We start from the raw sequence: 15,847 nt of genomic DNA on the forward strand, positions 1-15,847 counted from the left end.
AATCATATATTGGGGTTTCTTATGGGCCTGGAAACTGGGAACCGCTGTTCTAGTCATTCATTCTGACATGGCCTGGTAATGAGAAGGCTGAGGCTCTGCACTTTCAAGGCTGAATGGAACTTACAAAAAATATGGGCAGAAAATGGTGCAAGTGATCAGCAAGTCATGCAGAATTTAATGAAGGGAAACAGAGTTCACATTTCAGCTTAATAAATATTCACCTTTTTGAGGGGGTTTATCTAAGCTATTGTGAAAATCTGTTGGACCAGATGACAAAATTTGGCATCAATGTCTTTATAAGTTTTTTAGAATTATTTTAAATATATTCCAGAAGCATAGAAAGTGTTAGAGATCAGTCACCTCTCTTATTGGAGCTGTACACTTGTCACAGAGAGAAAAGCAACGTCTTTCAAAGTTGGAAGATGAACGGCTGGCGAGGGAGAAGGCTCAGAAACAGAAGGAATTCCGGGATAATTTGAACAAATCAATGGCACTGAAGGAAAAACGATTAGCGAAAGAGGAGGAAGAGGAGCGGGCACTTGATACAAAGATAAAGGAACATGCACTGAAGGAAAGTGCTGATGATGCCAAGGAACAATTGCAGAAAAAGGTAAGTGAGATGATTCATACTGTACCACAAGATATAAAAGGAAAAAGTATGCATGTCTATGTTACTTTATCACATGTAGTGTTATCTCAGTACCCCTCATATTTATTATTTTCTTATATGATACTTATAAATACTAGATACTTATTTGATACAATTTTGGTCCCTTCAGGGATAGTACCTCCTACCTAATTTATTTAAATCGCTTAGAAACTTATTTCAAACACTTCTCTGCAATTCCTCAGTCTTCATCCTCTGCACTGGCCGTGAGGCCTTTACTTCAGTGTGGTTGTTTTGGAATGTTCTCTGTCACTCCATCCACGCCTACATTATAGCTCTGTTCCTCTCTAACAATGCTGCCTGCTATTTTAGTCACTCAGGTGCTGTATTTCTGTTCCTTGGGCTGGCCTCAATTTTATCCAATGTCAAACACTCCTTAGTTAGATTCTATCTACATCTAATGACAATGTGTGCATATCTACACCACAAGTTGGCTTGTTTGTAGCCCATTGGAGAGCAAGGGGAAAATCTAATTTTGCTCACAATTCTATTCATTTAAAAACAATTCTTTCTTAGCTGGACCTGCGAAGAGAAATGCAGATGTATCGAAAATATTTGGCTCAGAAGGCAGATGATGAAAGGCGTCATGAAGAGGAAACAAACCGGCTTATTGACGAGGATGTGGAGAAAACTTGGGCCAAACGCAATGAACAGATACGCCTAAAGAAAGAGGCTCTAGATCAGCTCAAGAAGGAAGTGATGGAAACACGCAAGATTCAAATTCAGGAACATTGTAAGTCATTTATTTAGCCTTTCCCCAAACATTTCTTGTTATTTTGTCAAATTATATACTTGATTCTGTAATCAGGAAAATGGGCTAGTCAATCTAAAAACCTACCAACACTCCACAAATTCCTGTCAAGGGTAAAGTTAAATCACCCATCATTCCCTGACACCTGTTATCATGGACAGATGCATCTGCAGCCGGCAGATTGGTAAGGATGCCAGTGGTCAAGACATATCCAGGGATGGTAATGGAGTTGTCTGGGGTGTCATGTGTAAGATATTATTCTGTGAACGTGACTATGTCAGGATGTTGCTTGACTAGTCTGTGAGACAGCTCTCCCAATTTTGGCACTAGCCCCCAGATGTTAGTAAGGAGGACTTTGCAGGGCTGTTTGTTTTGCCATTGTCTTTTCTGTTGCCTAGGTTGATGCCAGGTGGTCTGCCCAGCTTCATTTCTTAGTTGAGACTTTGTAGCGATTGATACAACTGAGTGGCTTGTGAGGCCATTTCAGAGGGCAGTTGAGAGTCAACCACTAGATAAAAGCAAATTACTGCGGATGCTGGAATCTGAAACCAAAAGAGAAAATGCTGGAAAATCTCAGCAGGTCTGGCAGCATCTGTCAGGAGAGAAAAGAGCTGACATTTTGTCAAAGGCTGTGGCTCTGGAGTCACATGTAGGCCAGACCAGCTAAGGACAGCAGATTTCCTTCACTAAAGAACATTAGTGAACCAGATGGGTTTTTCTGACAATCAACAATGGTTTCATGGCCATTAGTATATTCTTAATTCCAGATATTTTTTATTGAATTCAAATTCCACCATCTACCGTGTCAGGATTTGAACCCAGGTCTCCAGAACATTATCTGAGTTTCTGGATTAATAGTCGAGCAATAATACTACTAGGCCATCGCCTCTCCTGTAATTGTAATTGCTATTTCTGCCCTGGGAAAAAGCTTCCAACTGTTCACCTTATTTATGCCCCGCATCATTTTATAAACTTCTATCAGGTTGCCTCTCAGCCTCCGTCTTTCCAGGGAGAATAATTCCAGTTTATTCAATCTCTCTTCATAATATCCTCCATACCAGGCAACATCCTGGTACAAACCTTTTCTGTAATCCCTCCAAAGCCTCCACGTCCGTCTGGTAGTATGGTGACCAGAATTGGACACAGTATTCCAAATGTGGCCTAACCAACATTTTATATAACTGTAACATAATTTGCCAATTTGTATACTCGATGCCCCGGCCGATGAAGGCAAACATGCCATGTGCTTTCTTCACTACCTTTTCCACCTGTGCTGCCACTTTTAAAGACCTGTGGACCTGTACTCCTAGGTCTCTCTGTGTATCTATACTCCTGATGGTTCTGCCATTTATTTTATAGCTCCCACCTGAATTGGATCTGCCAAAATGCATCACCTCGCATTTGCCCAGATTAAATTCCATCGCCATTTCTCCGCCTAATTTTCCAGCCTATCTATATCTTGCTGTATTCTCTGACAATCTTCATCACTATCTGCAACTCGGTCAATCTGTCAATCATCCGCAAACTTGCTAATTAGACCAGCTGTGTTTTCTTTCAAGTCATTTATATATATTACAAACAGCAGAGGTCCCAGCACTGATTCCTGCGGAACACCATTAGTTACAGACCTCCATTCAGAAAAACACCCTTCCGCTGCCTCTGTCTTCTATGCCCAAGCCAGTTCTAAATCCATCTAGCTAGTTCACCCTTGATCCCGTGTGATTTAACCTTTTGCACCAGCCTGCCATGAGAGATCTTGTCAAATGCTTTACTAAAGTCCATGCAGACAACATCCACAGCCGTTCCCTCATCAATCATTTTTGCCACCTCTTCAAAAAATCAAATTATTGAGACATGACTGCCCTCATTGAAAACCATGCTGTCCGTCGCTAATAAGACCATTCAGTTCCAAATGTGTATAGATCCTATCCTTAAGAATCTTCTCCAACAATTTCACTCTCACTGACATCAAGATCACTGGCCTATAATTACCTGGGTTATCCTCTCTACTCTTCTTAAATAACGGGACAACATCAGCTATCCTCCAATCCTCTGGGACCTCACCCGTGGCCAACGAGGAAACAAAGATTTCTGTTCGAGGCCAGCAATTTCCTCTCTTGTCTCCCTCAGTAATCTGGGATAGATGCCATCTGGACCTGGGGATTTATCTACCTTAATGCTTTTTAATACACCTAACACTTCCCCCTAGTAATGATGACTTGCTCGAGAGGGTTTACATACCCCTCCGATCAGCGTGTCCCTCTCCTTTGTGAGGGTTAATATCAAGGTCATTAGATCATTATGTGACATTTTTGAGAATGGGCTCTTTGTACCATGAAGGACATGGCCATCACTGGACTCCTGCAACATTCTAATTAAAGCAATAACAATTTTGTAGCTTTTGATCGAGAAATAAATCCAGTCCTGTTTTCATCCTGGACTCAAAACTTCTTCAGCCCTCAACTGGAATATTATGTTGTCCTGGGGGGGCCACGCCTTAGGAAAGACATTAGAAAGGCTGCTAAAAAGACCCATGAGAATGGCCCTAAGGGATGAGGAACTTTAGATACTGAAGAGGTTTTGGAGAAGTTGGAATTGTTTTCCTTGCAAAAGAGAACATGAGAAGAGTTTTGATATAGGTATTCAAAATCATGAGGAAAGTGGACAGAGTAGGCATGGGAAAACAGTTCCCACTGCTGAAAGGATTGAGAGCAAGAAGGTACAGACTTAAGGTAATTAGCAAAGGAAGAAATGGAGACATGAGGATAAACATTTTCATGCAGTGAGTAGTAAAGAACTGGAATGTGTTGCACCAAGAGGGAATTGGTTTATTATCTGAAAAGGAAGAATGTGCAGGGTTACAAGGAGAAGGCGTAGGTATGAGGTTATTTGCTCATTCAGAGAGCCAGTATAGATATGACAGGTCGAATAGCCTCTTTCTGTGCTGGTTCAATTTGGTGATTCTATTGCTCTCAGTATTTGAAGTGCCCCATTGAAACACCTGTTGCTGTCGTGTTACAAACAGCAATTGCCCATCCACCTCTCTCACTTAACCTTCTTGACAATGCGCTTGATGGATGTTAATCTCATCTCCCTAATCTTCTTCCTGCCCCACTCAGCCAACCCATCACTACCCCTTGAATGTAATTATGAGGTGATGGATGATGTACAGTTTGCTTTCTCTTTTCAGTGGAGAAGAATACAAAGAACCCAGAACAGGTGGCAAAGGAGCGAGAAAAACTGATTCAATCTATTGAACAGCAGGAAAAAGTGGAAGAAGAAAAATTGGCCAAGTATGTGGTTGTGGGGTATATATGCTGTGGATTACCAAGAGAATGTAAAAATTATCTGTTTGTTAAAGTTGCAAGACCATAAGATCCAAGTGTGAAATGCTTATATAATCACACATTAAATAGTGATGCTTGTTGATGGGCCGTGGGCTCAGAAACAGCTGAAGTCCACAAAGGCTCTATATTAATATCAATTTAACTTTAAAATACATGGCTTCGTCTGACTTTTGTAATCAATGATAATGCAGAAAATATCTTTTTCCTGGTTAAAGTTAATTGGATGGCACAAACTTCACTCAGGTTTAAACTAATTCAGCAGGGGGTGGGTACCTGAATTGTAGCTCCGGTGTACAGGAGGTTGAGAGTAGTCAGGTCATGGATGAGGTTTCAGGGTCGCAGGAGTGTACTGGCAGGCAGGAAGGCGGTTTGAAGTGTGTATACTTCAACGCCAGGAGCATCCAGAATAAGGTGGGTGAGCTTGGAGCATGGGTTGGTACCTGGGATTTCGATGTTGTGGCCATCTCGGAGACATGGATAGAGCAGGGACAGGAATGGTTGTTGCAGGTTCCGGGGTTTAGATGTTTCAGTAAGTGCAGGGAAGGTGGTAAAAGAGGAGGAGGTGTGGCATTGTTAGTCAAGGACAGTATTACGGTGGCTGAAAGGACATTTAATGAGGACTTGTCTACTGAGGTAGTTTGGGCTGAGGTAGTTTGGGCTGAGGTTAGAAACAGGAAAGGAGAGGTCACCCTGTTGGGAGTTTTTTATAGACCTCCGAAAAGTTCCAGAGATGTAGAGGAAAAGATTGCAAAGATGATTCTGGATAGGAGCGAAAGTAACAGGGTAGTTGTACTGGGGGACTTTAACTTTACAAATATTGACTGGAAAAGCTATAGTTTGAGTACTTTAGAGGGGTCGGTTTTTGTCCAGTGTGTGCAGGAAGGCTTCCTGACGCAGTATGTAGATAGACCAACAAGAGGCGAGGCCACATTGGATTTGGTACTGGGTAATGAACCAGGCCAGGTGTTAGATTTGGAGGTAGGTGAGCACTTTGATGACAGTGACCACAATTCGATTACGTTTACTTTAGCGATGGAAAAGGATAGGTATATACCAAAGGGCAAGAGTTATAGCTGGGGGAAAGGAAATTATGATGCGATTAGGCGAGATTTAGCTGGCATAGGTTGGGGAAGGAAACTGCAGGGGATGGGCACAATTGTAATGTGGAACTTGTTCAAGGAATAGCTACGATGCGTCCTTGATAAATATGTACCTGTCAGGCAGGGAGGAAGCAGACGTGTGAGGGAACCGTGGTTTACTAAGGAGGTTGAATCTCTTGTGAAGAGGAAGAAGGAGACTTATGTTAAGATGAGACGTGAAGGCTCAGTTAGGGCGCTTGAGAGTTACAAGTTAGTCAGGAAGGACCTAAAGAAAGAGTTAAGAAGAGCCAGGAGGGGACATGAGAAGTCTTTGGCAGGTAGGATCAAGGAAAACCCTAAAGCTTTCTATAGGTATGTCAGGAGTAAAAGAATGACTAGGGTAAGATTAGGGCCAGTCAAGGACAGGATTGGGAAGTTGTGCGTGGAGTCTGAAGAGATAGGAGAGGCACTAAATGAATATTTTTTGTCGGTATTCACACTGGAGAGGGACAGTGTTGTTGAGGGGAGTACTGAGATGCAGGCTGTTGGACTGGATGGGATTGATGTTCATAAGGAGGAGGTGTTAGCAATTCTGGAAAGTGTAAAAATAGATAAGTCCCCTGGGCCGGATGGGATTTATCCTAGGATTCTCTGGGAGGCTAGAGAGGAGATTGCAGAGCCTTTGGCTTTGATCTTTGTGTCGTCATTGTCTACAGGAACAGTGCCAGAAGACTGGAAGATAGCAAATGTTGTCCCCTTGTTCAAGAAGGGGAGTAGGGACAACCCTGGTAATTATAGACCGGTGAGCCTTACCTCTGTTGTGGGCAAAGTATTGGAAAGGATTATAAGAGATAGGATTTATAATCACCTGGAAAGGAATAATTTGATTAGGGATAGTCAGCACGGTTTTGTGAAGGGTAGGTCGTGCCTCACAAACCTTATTGAGTTCTTTGAGAAGGTGACCAAAGAGGTGGATGAGGGTAAAGTGGTTGATGTGGTGTATATGGATTTCAGCAAAGCGTTTGATAAGGTTCCCCATGGTAAGCTTTTGAAGGAAATACGGACACATGGGATTGAGGGTGATTTAGTGGTTTGGATCAGGAATTGGCTAGCTGTAAGAAAACAAAAGGTGGTGGTTGATGGGAAATATTCATCCTGGAGTTCAGTTACTAGTGGTGTACCGCAAGGATCTGTTTTGGGGCCACTGCTGTTTGTAATTTTTATTCATGACTTGGATGAGGGCGTGGAAGGATGGATTAGTAAATTTGCGGATGACACTAAAGTCGGTGGAGTTGTAGACAGTGCGGAGGGAAGTGGCAGGTTACAGAGGGACATAGATAAGCTGCAGAGCTGGGCTGAGAGGTGGCAAATGGAATTTAATGCGGAAAAATGTGAGGTGATTCACTTTGGAAGGAGTAACAGGAATACAGAGTACTGGGCTAATGGTAAGATACTTGGTAGTGTGGATGAACAGAGGGATCTGGGTGTCCATGTGCGTAGATCCTTGAAAGTTGGCACCCAGGTTGATAGGGTTGTTAAGAAGGCATACGGTGTGTTAGCTTTTCTTGGTAGAGGGATTGAGTTTCGGAGCCAGGAGGTCATGCTGCAACTGTACAAAACTCTGGTGCGGCCGCATTTGGAGTATTGCGTACAGTTCTGGTCGCCGTATTATAGGAAAGATGTGGAAGTGTTGGAAAGGGTGCAGACGAGATTTACCAGGATGTTGCCTGGTATGGTGGGAAAATCGTATGAGGAAAGGCTGAGGGGCTTGAGGTTGTCTTCGTTAGAGAGAAGAAGGTTAAGAAGTGACTTAATAGAGGCATACAAGATGATCAGAGGATTAGATAGGGTGGATAGTGAGAGCCTTTTTCCTCGGATGGTGTTGGCTAGCACGAGGGGACATAGCTTTAAATTGAGGGGTGAGAGATATAGGACAGATGTTAGAGGTAGGTTCTTCACTCAGAGAGTAGTAAGGGCGTGGAATGCCCTGCCTGCAGCAGTGGTGGACTCGTCAACGTTGAGAGCGTTCAAGTGGTTATTGGATAAACATATGGATGATATTGGAATAGTGTAGATTAGAGGGGCTTTAGATTGGTACCACTGGTCGGCGCAACATCGAGGGCCGAAGGGCCTGTACTGCGCTGTAATGTTCTATGTTCTATGTTTAACACACCCTAACAGTGCTTCAAACCTTATATCTGCTCCATTACCATGTCTATTTACTCCAGCTGCATAACATACTCCATTTCAACTCACCCAAATCACCACTGAAACTCCTTCAGCTTGTTTGGCTTATTCTAAGATGTGCTTATAGACCTCCAGAATTCTACCTAAACTCTAACTCATCCAGAACACTGTTGCTCTGATCCTATTCTCTGTAAATATCTACATTCCCACTCTCTTTGTCCTTGCCAACCTTTAACGGCTCCCGCTTCCAAAATTTATCGACCTTAAAGGCTTTATTCCTCTTTTTCAAATGAACCTGCTTCAGCCAATCTCTGCGGTATTCTCTAAGCTTTCCCCCCAGGACGCACTCTCTGCACTTCCATCTTTGGTCATATGTGTGTCATATATAAAGTGAAATCAGCAGGAAAATGAAGACAGGAGCAGCAAGATCAAACAGATAAGTACTTTTTCTAGCAATCCTGTGAGTTAGGAGTAGCAGGAATGCTGCCATTGCCTCCTCAAGTAAGCCTTCGCAGCCTCTTCTCATTGCCCTAATCAGGTGATCAGACTACAATCCCAACACCTGACCTTTAAGTTTCCTGGGAATCAACCTGGAGCATTACTGATTGTAGCCTTCTACCACCTGCCAACTGGCAGTCAACATGCCCCAGAACTGTACTCCCCTTCTCAAAATCCTCTTGGTTTGCCACTTTTCCCATCATTAAAAACTTCCTCAGAACCTATCTATTCCACATCCTGTTATAATTTGTCTGCCACAGTGTTTGGTGTCACCTGATGCTCAGTAAAGAATCTATGGATATTTGTTCTGTGACGCAGTTCTCTTCTCCTCCAAACCTGCCTCATTTAGCAGAATTTGCCGTTGGTGATGATGTTTCTCTCACCCACAAGCTGGAGAACTAGCAGGAGCCTTGCATTGCCTCCATTAGGGAAGGCCCGTCAGAATTAAGTGCTAATGAAGCACTTAACTAGCCAGCCTTTATACTAAAGGACACCCAACCCACCTAATTATTGGAAATTAGAAACATTGATAAATCAGCTGCTCTGAGCTCCATGCCCTTATTTGCTTTCCCAATGAATAACTTCTTATATGGAGCAGCATTAAAAGATTGCATTTTTATAACAGATATCAGTGGAAGGAGCAGATATAAGGTTGTGGAGATGGAATGATGAACAGAAATGTCACGGGAAGGACAAGGTGTTGGAGGTGTTGGCAGCCTTAAAAGTGAATAAATCTCCAGGTCAAGATGAATTGTACCATAGGCTGCTGTGGGAGACAAGGGAGGAGATTGCAGGGGCTCTGACCAAATTGTCAACTCCTCCCTGGCCATAGGAGAGGTGCCAGATGACTGAGAACAGCTAATGTGGTTCCGCTATTTAAGAAGGCCTGTAGAGATAAACTACAGATCAGTAAATCTCACGTCAGTTGTAGAAAAACTATTAGAGAAACTTCTGAAGGAGAGCATTTATCTCCACTTGGAGAAGCAGAGCTTCGTCAGAGGGAGGTCATGCCTAACAAAGGGACCTTGGGTGTTTGTCCACAGATCTCTGAAAGCGGAAGGGCATGTAAGTACAGTGGTGAAAAAGGCATATGGGACACTTGCCTTTGTCAATCAAGGCATAAATTACAAAAGCAGAGAGGTCATGTTGGAGTTGTATGGAACTTTGGTGAGGCCACAGCTAGAGTACTGTGTGCAGTTCTGGTCGCCACATTATCAGAAAGAAGTGATTGCACTAGCGGGGGTGCAGAGGAGATTCCCCAGGATGCTGCCTGAGATGGAACATTTAAATAATGAAGAGAGGTTGGATAGGTTTGGGATGTTTTTGTTGGAGCAGAGAAGACTGAGGGGCGACCTGACCAAGATGCACAACATTATGAGAGACATGGACAGAGTGGATAAGGAGCAGCTGTTCCCTTTAGTTAAAGGGTCAGTCACAAGAGGACACATGTTCAAGGTGAGGGACAGGAGGTTTAGGGGGGATGTGAGGAAAAGCTTTTTTACCCAGAGGGTGGTGACGGTCTGGAATGCGCTGCCTGGGAGGGTGGCAGAGGCGGGTTGCCTCACATCCTTTTAAAAAGTATCTGGATGAGCACTTGGCACATCATAACATTCAAGTCTATGAGCCAAGTGCTCGCAGATGGGATTAGGTAGAAGTTCAGGTGTTTCTAATGTGTCTGTGCAGACTCGATGGGCTGAAGGGCCTCTTCTGCGCTGTATAATTCTATGATTATATGAGGTTGAAGAGATCAAGGAGAATGATGGGGGATAGTCAGAAGATATCACAAATGTCATATGTGACTTTGACTACTCAGTGTCTTGGGATTGGATGCGCTGGAAGCTATATTGGTGAGTTTGAAACAAGTAAGTGTAGGCATGATTCAGAGCTTTGGAGAAAAAATAAAGATTAGATAGACTGCTAGCTAGGAATGGAAGGTACAAGGATTTTTTTAACCAATATGGTAATCTTTGTGGTGGAGTCGGTAGCATCCCTGACTCTGAGCCAGAAGCTCTGGGTTCGAGTCCCATACCAGGAGTTGACGTCCTAGGAAGGTGCGTTCACAATGTCACCAAGCAGGTTAACTATCAACCTGCAAATCCTTCTGCCAGTGGCAGGTGATAAGAGCGGGAGAGTCTCCTGGTCAGCCATGTTTGATGTGGAGTGGCGCCCCTCAAGCTTTATGCTCTGATGACAGACTAGTGACCTGTTCCAGGAAAAAACTAGCCATGGAAACAGACTTAACATTGTCTGTCTAATACACCATTAGGCTTGGGAAGATAAAAAAAAGAATCTTTTACTGTAAAAAGATGAAACAATGTAATGCATCAGAATGGTCAGCAGATGGTGCAAGTTGACTATTAGTAAGGGGAAATCTCACCCACCTAGTTGATAAAAAGACTCCTTTAAAGCAATGACCAGGATTTTTCAGATGGTGAGGATTCCCTTCCTGTCATCCAAAGAGTTGGCGAAGAACATCGCCACCCACATTGGCTGCCTGCCAGCTATTTAACCCTTCAATGTGTGTTAATTGGCTTCAGGCAGAACTTTTGCCTTTCACTTGGGCGAAAGTAGCCCCTGCAGAGAGCTGCCAGCCAACCTGTCATGATGTGGAGATGCCGGCGTTGCACTGGGGTAAACACAGTAAGAAGTCTCACAACACCAGGTTAAAGTCCAATAGGTTTATTTGGTAGCAAAAGCCACTCGCTTTCGGAGCGCTTGCTGCCCCTTCGTCAGGTGAGTGCCACTCACCTGATGAAGGAACAGCCTGTTCCGAAAGCTAGTGGCTTTTGCTACCAAATAAACCTGTTGGACTTTAACCTGGTGTTGTGAGACTTCTTACTGTGCCAATCTGTACGACAGGCAGCTCTCTCATCCCTACAGTGCCAGAATCTGCAGTGGACAGGACTGGGACTGCAATCAGTCCCCAGAGCCCAAGTCCCAGGAGTCCAAAACCAGGTAAGTTTTGATTCTCTCAAGGCGGGGAGAAGTAAGGCCTCGGAGGTGGAAAGAGGGGCACTGGGGTGTTAGTCGAGTGGGCTGAGGGGGCAAGGAGTCCATGCAGGGGTCAGACTATTTGTGGGGGGAGGCACCCAATGTTAAACAGAGGCTGCCGATGGAGGCATACCACCCCCATCCTCCTCCCCATCCAAGGTCTGAACAGGGTTCATTTCCAAATCTTTGCTTGTCACTAAACTCCTTCCACCCAAAGATTGAGGCTGAGTGGACAGAAAACAGCCCACAATTGGTCAAAAATTGGCCTCTTAAAAGCCTCAATTGGGCAAAGGCAGGCGAGCCTCGTTCATCGAGCATGAAATTGTACCGAGGTCGGGGTGGGCAGGAATCCATTGGAAAGCCTCCCAAGAAATTTTGCACCCCCCACATCCCCCCAAACCTGCCGGCAGATGAACATAAAATTTTGCCCAGTTTGAATTTCCAAGATGTGCCCCCAAATATGCTTAGGAGTTCCAGCCATTGTTCCAGCAGACTGCGGGAGAACTCAACAGCTTACACATGGTCCCTGTTAATTCTGGTTGTTGTCTGTTGGCATTGTAAGAGGACAGAATTTGCACCAACCTTTTGAAAAAAAACCTTAGAAGATCACCCTAGCAGAGAGAGCGGAGGTTAGGAAGATACAACTTCCCTGGTACGCTTTATCTCATTAAGCATACCAGTATCCAGAGGGGCTCCACTGAGGAGGTATCAAAGTTAAGATAAGTGTTATTATTAAAATATTTTTAGATCAGCATCCTTGCATAGCTGGTTTTTCACGGTGCTACTTGGATTGCTCATCAGCACCCTCCTTGAGGCAAGCCGCACTGAATTTCCTGGCTGCCTGGCACTGGAGGGCACCTACTGACCCCATACAAATTAAGTGCCGACTCACTGACCCTGCCAGCTCCGGCAGGAGTTGGTGGGGAGGGCGGGGTAGTGGAAATAAACATGTGTGACCTGGACATTTCTGGGTGCAACCCTACTGTAGCCACCAGGGTTTTCTTAGTTTATTTTCCCAGAAGGTTCATAGAATCATAGAATCCCTACTGTGCAGAAGAAAACCTACACATCTTGGGACACAAAGGGGCAAGTTAGCATGACCGATCCACCTCACGTGCACATATTTGGAGTGTGGGGGAAACTGGAGCACCCAGAAGAAACCCACGCAGACACGGGGAGAATGTGTAAACTCCACACAGTTACCTGAGGTCGGAATTGAACCCGGGTCCCTGGTGCTGTGAGGCAACAGTGTTTGCCACTGTGCCACCATGCAGTTGATGTGGGAGTACATGAAGACTGATGGTAGCAACCTCCAGGTGACTTTGGCTCTTATTTTTCCACATGGTTTTGACCCCATCCTTTTTCTGCTAAAACTGAGAGTGCACGTAAGGTCCATGGTTGTGAAATTCTTTGAATATTGGCCTAATCATACCGATTATGCCAGCAGGCTACTTGTGGCGGCCTGATTTTGTGGTTCTTGTTCTCACCACTCGTTAGGGCACTGCATACTGACAGCAGAAGGAGCTCTGTTTGAATGTTATTTCTCCTCTCTATCCTCTCCTCTCTAGATGTGTTGAGACTGAGTATAGCTGCTACTTACAGCTAATTGTGATGACCAACACAAAATATTTGTTGAACCATCTTAGGCATTTCCTTTTTCCCCATTCCAAATTCTCCTTTCTCTGCCTCTAATAACCCAGATTAACTTTCTCTTCATACAACCTTGCTACTGTAGTTTGCTTCCATATGTTGCTCCCTCTTTTTTCAATAAGGCCTAAGGGTTCCCCCTCTCCCGGAAGTAACATTTAAGTACTCCTTACCAACTTAAATCATAAAAAACATTTTTTTCTGGCCACACCTTCATCATTCAGGACACGCATCCAACCTGAACCCACCTCCAGATGTACCACAGATTTGCCCCTCAAGTTGGTTGTAGAACCAGTTTCACCAACTATTTCTAATAATGCAATAAGTCCACACTCTCACAATAGAGAGAAACAATTAATGAAGGATTCTACATTGGTACTGTACCTGAAAGGTTTAGTGGTGCGATGGGTAGCATCCCTGCCTCTGAGCCAATGATTCCAGGTTCGATTTCCACCCGGGACTTGATGGCCAGGGAGCATATGTTCATAATGTGGTCAAAGATTGAGTAGCAACAGACTAGCAAGCTGTCCCAGGAAATTCTAGCAATGGGGCAAGACACAATTATGTGCTCTGTCTGCCTCATGTGGCCTGTAGGCACTGGGAGAGACAATGACAATGTATATGACTCCTTTTCTTGATCACAGGGCGAAGCAAACAAACAAGTTATATCGGCAGGACCTCCTGGCTCAAATGAGGTATCAGAAGCAACAGGCTGAAATAAAGAAGGCAGAAGAACAGCGAGAGCTGGAGGCAGGAAAGCTGGAAGAGGCAGCTTACCAGAAAAAACTTCAGGACTCCCTTTCTCAACCTTATACAAGCAGTGACAAAATTCATCCCTGGAGGAGGGAAAATTGCATCAACCCTAAGTTGAATGAAGTATGTTAGAATTAATATTGCTACCACATGAACATAGGCTGTAGTTTTTGTTTTGATTTGTAATGACAATTCAAGTAGTATTTTAACTCAGTAGAAATAGTACTTTAGGATGAAATTTTGAGTTTATTGTATGTTACTGCATGACACTAACAGCTATTATAATAATTACAGGCAATAAAATGTTGAATTAGAAAGATGTATGTTTTTTTGTGTTTGTCTGACTCCTCACATACTAAACGATAGGGCACAGCATGATGACACCTTGTTCAAAGTCATCAATGTTATTCTTGGAAACAATAGCTATTGTATTTTATCTCATTTTCCCTCCTCAACCTCTCAATCTTGTTTGATACTAGCAATCACTTTAACCTCTTCTATCTTCTGTTCCCATGGCTCACTTCTGTGATACTGACTATACTTGGTTATTATGTTCCAATAAAGGCAGAATATTTCTATCTCTCCTACCCTGCGGGGTCACCACAGAGGCCTCTGTCCTTAGGTCCTTTTGCTTCCTCACCACATGCTGCCCCCAAATATCAAAGGTCATGGAATCAGCTTCTCTTCAGGGCTGGCTGAAATTATAAATGGTTCGCTCACACAACACATTGTCCCATTCCTTTGAAAACCATTGTCAACTAACAATTGCTCCATCTCTCACCTATCATTTTTCCCAAAGGTCAGCTCTGTCTCAGATCAACTTTCTCCATATTTGAATTTCTCCAGGAGTTTCTAAGACAGCTCCAATCAAAATTACAAATACCATTTTCTGTGACTGATCATGTTGCAATTCAACACCTTCATGGAAAGAGCAGTTCACTGGACTCAATTTCCATCTTCCTCCTGCACCAGTGCACTGATTGCAGTGTGAACAATTTACAGGAATGGGTACTGTAGTAATTCAACCAAATGCCAATTTCCTGTCACCAACATCCTTTATTGTGAACCAAAGCAAAGGGCCGTGCCTGCAGCTTAAGGTCAGGTAGTCTTCACGTCAGGACCTAGAACAACAGCCTGGGTGAAGTAACAGATGTAAAATACCCCGCTCACTCAATAAAGCAGCTCATACTCCACAAAGCCCATGGAGAGATCTATTGATGATCCCCTTGTGACCTTTGTGGCCATCATAACAATTTCAGACAAAATTTACAGCAATGCTTTTGATGAATAAGGAACTTTAGTTACCTGGGTAGATTGGCAAAGCTGGGACTGTTCTCCGTAAAGAGAAGATTGAGAGGAGATTTGATGAACACAAGAAATAGAGCAGAAGTAAACCATATAGTGGTCAAGCTTGCTTCATCATTCAATACAATCATGGCTGATCTTGGCTTTCACCTCCATTATCCCGCCCACTTGCCACATCCCTTTATTCCATTAGAGACCAATAATTGGTCTATCCCATCACTAAATGTATTCAGTGATGGAGCATTCACAACCCTCTGGAGCAGAGAATGTCAAAGATTTACAACCCTTTGAGTGAAGTAATTTGCCCTCAGCTCAGTCCTAAATCATTGCCCCCCTTATCCCAAAACTGTCCCGTTAAGTTTTAGACTCCCCAACCAATGGAACCAAACTCTCGCATCTACACTATCAACCCACTTCAGAATTTTATAGGTTTCAATGAATCGCCTCTCACTCTTCTAAACTGCAGGGAATATAAGCCTAATTTACTCAGCCTCATCATAAGACAACCTCCTCATTCCCGAGACCAATTCAGTGAACCATTGCTGGACCTCCTCCAATGCAAGTATATATTTTCTTAAATGTGGAGGCCAAAACTGCACACAATATTCCAGATGTGATCTCA

General features: G+C 43.7%; 1 protein-coding gene across 1 annotated transcript in view; it reads left to right on the forward strand.

Annotated features, from left to right (window-relative positions):
- The window catches only part of cfap53 (cilia and flagella associated protein 53), a 44,899-nt gene extending 30,847 nt beyond the window's left edge, over positions 1-14,052 (forward strand). The window contains exons 5-8 of the mRNA XM_078227690.1: positions 392-610; positions 1,184-1,400; positions 4,609-4,711; positions 13,812-14,052. Of these exons, the coding sequence (XP_078083816.1) occupies positions 392-610; positions 1,184-1,400; positions 4,609-4,711; positions 13,812-14,052 (780 nt within the window). The remainder of the gene's footprint in view (positions 1-391; positions 611-1,183; positions 1,401-4,608; positions 4,712-13,811) is intronic.
- The last annotated feature ends 1,795 nt before the right edge of the window (positions 14,053-15,847 follow it).

Source organism: Mustelus asterias, chromosome 1 (assembly GCF_964213995.1).
Source record: "Mustelus asterias chromosome 1, sMusAst1.hap1.1, whole genome shotgun sequence".
Classification (NCBI taxonomy): Eukaryota; Metazoa; Chordata; class Chondrichthyes; order Carcharhiniformes; family Triakidae; genus Mustelus; species Mustelus asterias.